The sequence below is a fragment of the Pithys albifrons genome, chromosome 13, assembly GCF_047495875.1.
Source record: "Pithys albifrons albifrons isolate INPA30051 chromosome 13, PitAlb_v1, whole genome shotgun sequence".
Taxonomy (NCBI): Eukaryota; Metazoa; Chordata; class Aves; order Passeriformes; family Thamnophilidae; genus Pithys; species Pithys albifrons.
Window position 1 is genome coordinate 1,549,214 of NC_092470.1, and position 6,000 is coordinate 1,555,213.

Consider the following 6,000-nt stretch of genomic DNA (forward strand, 5'->3'; position numbering starts at 1 on the left):
GCCCGGGGCCGTGTGCCCGGTGCTGTGCCCGGGGCCCGGGGCCGTACCCGGTGCTGTGCCCGGGGCCGTGTGCCTGGTGCTGTGCCCGGGGCCGTGTGCCCGGTGCTGTGCCCGGGGCCGTGTGCCCGGTGCTGTGCCCGGTGCTGTGCCCGGGGCCGTGTGCCTGGTGCTGTGCCCGGGGCCGTGTGCCCGGTGCTGTGCCCGGGGCCCGGGGCCGTACCCGGTGCTGTGCCCGGTGCTGTGCCCGGGGCCCGGGGCCGTGCCCGGTGCTGTGCCCGGGGCCCTGTGCCCGGGGCCCTGTGCCCGGGGCCCTGTGCCCGGTGCCGTGTGCCCGGGGCCCTGTGCCCGGGGCCCTGTGCCCGGTGCTGTGTGCCCGGGGCCGTGTGCCTGGTGCTGTGCCCGGGGCCCGGGGCCGTGCCCGGTGCTGTGTGCCCGGTGCTGTGCCCGGGGCCGTGTGCCCGGGGCTGTGTGCCCGGGGCCCGGGGCCGTGCCCGGTGCCGCCGCTCCCGCCGCCACTCACGCTCTCTGCCGTCTCTGCCGCTCCGCTCCGTCCCGCCCGCGCGCGCCCCGCCGCGCTGACGTCATCGCATCCCGCCGCCGGTGCCGCCGCGCCGGCCCCGCCCCGCGCATGCGCCGCGCCGGCGGTGATGGCGGTGATGGCGGCGCCCGCAGTGCCCGCGCTCCTCACACGGCACCGGGACCGCCCGCACCCTCCGCCTACTGTTGCCGGGGCTTCCCCCGGCCCGAGAAAGCCCTGAGGGGCCGTCAGGGGATCACAGAGCCAGTCAGGTTGGAAAAGACCTCAGGACATCGAGTCCAACGTGTGACCGAACAGCACTGTGTCAGACTCCAGCACGGCACTGAGTGCCGCATCCAGCCTTGCCTTTGACGCCTTCAGGGACCGTGACTCCACCACCTCCCTGGGCAGCCCCTTCCAATGTCTAATCACCCCTCTGTGAAGAGATTGCTCCTGATGTCCCACCCACCCTGCGCAGCTGCAGCCCGAGGTGTGTCCTGCCCTGGGCCTGCCCTTGCCCAGGCCGGGACTGCCCTGGCCCAGGCTGGGCCTGCCCTTGCCGAGGCCGGGACTGCCCTGGCCCAGGCTGGGCCTGCCCTTGCCGAGGCCGGGACTGCCCTGGCCCGGGCTGGGCCTGCCCTTGCCCAGGCCGGGACTGCCCTGGCCCGGGCTGGGCCTGCTCTTGCCCAGGCCGGGACTGCCCTGGCCCAGGCTGGGCCTGCCCGGCCCTCCCCACCGCCCTCCACAGGGTTTTTGTGCTCTGGAGCCTTCCCCAGCTCCGGGGCCTTGCTCTGCACATGTTCAATGTCCTTCTTACCGTGAGGGGCCCAGAACTGAACGCCGGATTCCAAACGCGGCCTCAGCCGTGCCCAGTGCGATCGCTGCCCCACTGCTGCTGCTGCCCACGCTGTGTTCACACAGGCCAGGGTGCCCTTGGCTGTGGGGGTGACGGTGTGTGTGGATCTCTTAAGGGCTGAGGTGATTGACGAATGCATCCTTAAGGATGCACACACACCGTCGCCCCCGCCCGCCCACCTGGGCACCCGCCCTGTGCTCAGCTCAGCTCCGCGGGCCCGGCCGGCCGGCTGAGGGCGGCACTCAGTCCCTCGGCACTCCGGCCCTCCCACCGATGGGAGCTGGAACAGGAACTCCATGAGCAGCTGCGTGCAATGCATGGGGGGGGTGTGTAATGCAGGCAAACAGCAAAAGGGGGACACAGTCCCAGGGGTAACACTGAGGGGTAACTCGGGGTGCCACATTCAGCTTTGGCACTGTACCTGGGGAAAGGTGGGGCTTGTGGAGAGGCCAGCCCTCCTCATGGGGTCTGAGGCCTGGGAAATGTGGTTAGCTCAATCTGTTTAGACAAAAAGAAGACAAAATAAGATGTGGTAGGAGTGTTCAAGCATGTAAAAGCACAATGTGTAAAGAGAGGACAGGAATAGTGAGAAGAAAGAGGCCTAGATTGTAACCTGGACTGCTCAGGCTATCATCTCTAAAACATTAAAAATCCTACAAGGATGGGAATAGACATCTTGGGAAATCATACATGCCTCAGGTGGAGTCTCCAGGAACAGCAGCAACATCTTTCAGAAATGACACAGTGCTTGGCTGTGGTTCAGAGCAGGGAGCTGAGCCAGGAGGTCCATGAAGGTCCCACCCAAATCCCTTCCACTGCCCTCCTCTGATAATGAGCTTGACTATTATTTATCAGTCTGAGTTCCCTCAGCTGCCCCCTCGGTGTGTGGCTGAGCTGAGTGCTGTGATCCCACACCTGACACCAAATCCTGCTGTTCTGGTTCAGTGCCAAAGCAGACACCACATCAGAAGAGTGTCCTTTTATTTCTAACCTGTTTCCTCAGATATTAATAACTGCATTAAATGCAAAGAAGTAGAAAAACAGGTCAGTAATGTCTGCAGAGCCTAAAATACCTCAAGATACTTTGTGCAAGGTCATATGAAACAATTAGAATACTCAAGTTATATTTGAGTACTGCTACAGCAAATGACTGTCCCTTTGGAATCCAAACACAGGGTATTTGAACATGATTATAAGTGAATTGATTCTCAGTTTTTTCCCTTACTCAAATCCACATGCTAAAATCAACAACTTTCATAACAGAAGAAGGAAGGATAATTTTTGCATGCAGGTCTTAGGACTTAACTGTCTCATAAGCAGCTTAAAACCTTTACATGGGATAAAAACATTAGAAGAATATGTAGAAAGTGGGAGCCTATCTAAATACAACTACTGTGAATGCATTTATTCTAACAGTGTATAAATGGCATGCATTAAAGAAAATTAAGGCTTATTCAAGTTGGGCAGTGATTTCTAAAACTGAAATGTAGAAAGGTCAAGAACTTGCAGTAAACAGCAGACAGGTAACTTCACTTGCTGGAAATAAATGTGCAGCAACTGGTGTCTGTGCTGCTGGGTGAGTGTTCCCATGCTGACAGTCCAACAGGACCCCATTTACATTTGCAGATCTCATCCAGAAGAAGTCATGTTGAACGTGACCTTCTGACATTAGTTCCTCTGTGCCCAAAGAATGGCTTCAAAGAATCTGTGACAGGCAGTTTGGCTTGGGGAGGGAGGGATCATTTTCCATAAAAATCAGAAAGTTCACCACATAAAAGAGTTTTTATATAGCATGTCTGGTATTCTGATCTAAAGTAGTTTCCCTCCATACCAGAATGATCCCAAGTTTTATTGTATGACTGGTTTAACTGTGTGCTGGGAAGTGTCTGGATTGTATTTTGACACAGAGAAGAATGTGTGGTTTCCTGTGCTTTCCTTCTTGCTGGGATTCTGATTTTTTCCTAATGTAGACAATATAATGACTTTTATAATATTAAACTTGCTCATCTATGTTGAGTTTTTTATTTGGAGGCTATTACAGTTGTTTAGACACTGAAACGTATGAACTGACACACTTGTCAACCCTTGAGATATGCAGCAAAGAGGTTTTCTGGGGTGTTAGTAATGCCTTAGAAAAAGAAGACAAAGCATCTTCAGTGCTAGTTCAGAGACTACTCAAATGTTATTTCTGTTTTGATTGCTTATAGGATTTGCTTTGGCTACACATCCCACAAGTAGTAGGACTTAATTCACATTTTGTATATGTCATTTATATAAACACTGATGGGAAATTTGACATTTATACCAATAAAATATATTAGACAACTCACTATTAGATTTTTTAATGGAAAGACATTTCTTATACAGGCAGGAAATTGCAATAACACACTTACTGATTTATTGCAATGTTTTACTCTTGGATCTTCAAAGTGATCTGTCGTAGCTTCTTCCCAGTGCACAGAGCAGGAGCAGGAGCAGGAGCAGGAGCAGGAGCAGTGCAGGGGCCAGGCAGGCTCTTCCCAGTGCACAGAGCAGGAGCAGGAGCAGGAGCAGTGCAGGGGCCAGGCAGGCTCTTCCCAGTGCACAGAGCAGGAGCAGGAGCAGGAGCAGTGCAGGGGCCAGGCAGGCTCTTCCCAGTGCACAGAGCAGGAGCAGGAGCAGGAGCAGTGCAGGGGCCAGGCAGGCTCTTCCCAGTGCACAGAGCAGGAGCAGTGCAGGGGCCAGGCAGGCTCTTCCCAGTGCACAGAGCAGGAGCAGGAGCAGGAGCAGGAGCAGTGCAGGGGCCAGGCAGGCTCTTCCCAGTGCACAGAGCAGGAGCAGGAGCAGTGCAGGGGCCAGGCAGGCTCTTCCCAGTGCACAGAGCAGGAGCAGGAGCAGGAGCAGGAGCAGGAGCAGTGCAGGGGCCAGGCAGGCTCTTCCCAGTGCACAGAGCAGGAGCAGGAGCAGGAGCAGGAGCAGTGCAGGGGCCAGGCAGGCTCTTCCCAGTGCACAGAGCAGGAGCAGGAGCAGGAGCAGGAGCAGTGCAGGGGCCAGGCAGGCTCTTCCCAGTGCACAGAGCAGGAGCAGGAGCAGTGCAGGGGCCAGGCAGGCTCTTCCCAGTGCACAGAGCAGGAGCAGGAGCAGGAGCAGGAGCAGGAGCAGTGCAGGGGCCAGGCAGGCTCTTCCCAGTGCACAGAGCAGGAGCAGGAGCAGGAGCAGGAGCAGTGCAGGGGCCAGGCAGGCTCTTCCCAGTGCACAGAGCAGGAGCAGGAGCAGGAGCAGGAGCAGTGCAGGGGCCAGGCAGGCTCTTCCCAGTGCACAGAGCAGGAGCAGGAGCAGTGCAGGGGCCAGGCAGGCTCTTCCCAGTGCACAGAGCAGGAGCAGGAGCAGGAGCAGGAGCAGTGCAGGGGCTGGGCAGCACCTCAGGCAGCCTCCACCCAGCGGGGCTCTGCTCCAACTCCTGTGCTCAGGGAAACCCAGGCATGGTCATTCACTTATTTCTGGTTGAAAGAGGAGTTTTGAAAATGCACTAGTATTGAAAGGTGAAATAAAAATCTAACGATGTTCCTACATAAATCTCAATCCAGTAAGATTGATTCATTTGACCTCAGTGGGGTTGGGATCAGAGCAATCCCAACTTCACCTGGCAGTTGTTAGGAACGATATTCCTGGGGAGGCCCCTCATCTACTCGATGTATTTTCAGTTTGTCTGGGTGGTCAATGTCGTTAAATTTATTTTATTTTACAGCTTTCTATTATCTGCATTGAACAGTTATTAAAATTGGTACTGATCCTTGTTAACTCTTAGAAAGCCTTGTTTCCTTTTCTCTTTCCCTTAGAACTGCTGTCTGAGAGTTGAGGCCTCAAGTACAACAAATGTTTTTCCCTTTTTGGTATAAAACTTTTGCAGGGCTTGTTTCCTGATCATCTTCCCTCTTGAAGGGTTTGTTGATGTTTGAACTTGGAGGAATCACAGAATCAGAACAGGCTGAGTTGCAAGGGACCCATCGGGATCACGGAGTCCCACTCCTGCCCTGCACAGGGCATCCCAACACTCACACCACGTGCCTGAGAGCGCTGTCCAAAAGCTTCTCCAGCTCTGGCAGGCTTGGTGCTGTGACCACTGCTAACAGCGATTCCGTCTGCCCGGCTTCTGCGATGATTAAAATTGGAAAATTGCCGGTATTATCCAGGCGGTATTTGGTGCCATCCGCAGAAAGGGCAGGAGAGAGAGGAACATGAGCATTCCCGCTGCCGACCCGCACACGCCACACCGCGAGGAGCCCCGGGCGCGGGCCCGCTCCCCCTCCCGCCCATCCCGGCCCTCTCCCCGCCCATCCCGGCCCTCTCCCCGCCCATCCCGGACCCTCTCCCCGTCCGACTCCAGCCCTGGCCCCGCCTGGCCCGACCCTTCTCCCGGCCCAGCCCCAGCCCCCCTCCCGCCCCGGCCCGGCGCCTCTCCCCGCCCCGTCCCGGCCCATCTCCAGCCCCTCTCCCCGCCCATCCCGGGCCTCTCTCCCCGCCCCACCCGGCCCTTCCCCCGGCCCCTCTCCCCGCCCATCACGGGCCCCTCTCCCCGCCCCACCCGGCCCTTCTCCCGGCCCCTCTCCCCGCCCATCACGGGCCCCTCTCCCCGCCCCACTCGGCC

At 57.4% G+C, this 6,000-nt stretch overlaps 1 protein-coding gene across 2 annotated transcripts in view; it reads right to left on the reverse strand.

The window, feature by feature from the left end:
• Positions 1–1,353, reverse strand: part of SCAPER (S-phase cyclin A associated protein in the ER) — a 162,814-nt gene extending 161,461 nt beyond the window's left edge. The window contains exon 1 of one of the 2 annotated variants that reach the window (XM_071568602.1): positions 1,335–1,353. Coding sequence is in view for 1 of the 2 variants with exons in the window: in XM_071568600.1 (XP_071424701.1) it covers positions 521–585 (65 nt within the window). In the remaining variant the exon portion in view is untranslated. Of the gene's footprint in view, positions 1–520; positions 586–1,334 lie in introns of those variants that run through there. The other variant, XM_071568600.1, reaches the window with a different exon arrangement.
• Between the last annotated feature and the right edge of the window lie 4,647 nt (positions 1,354–6,000).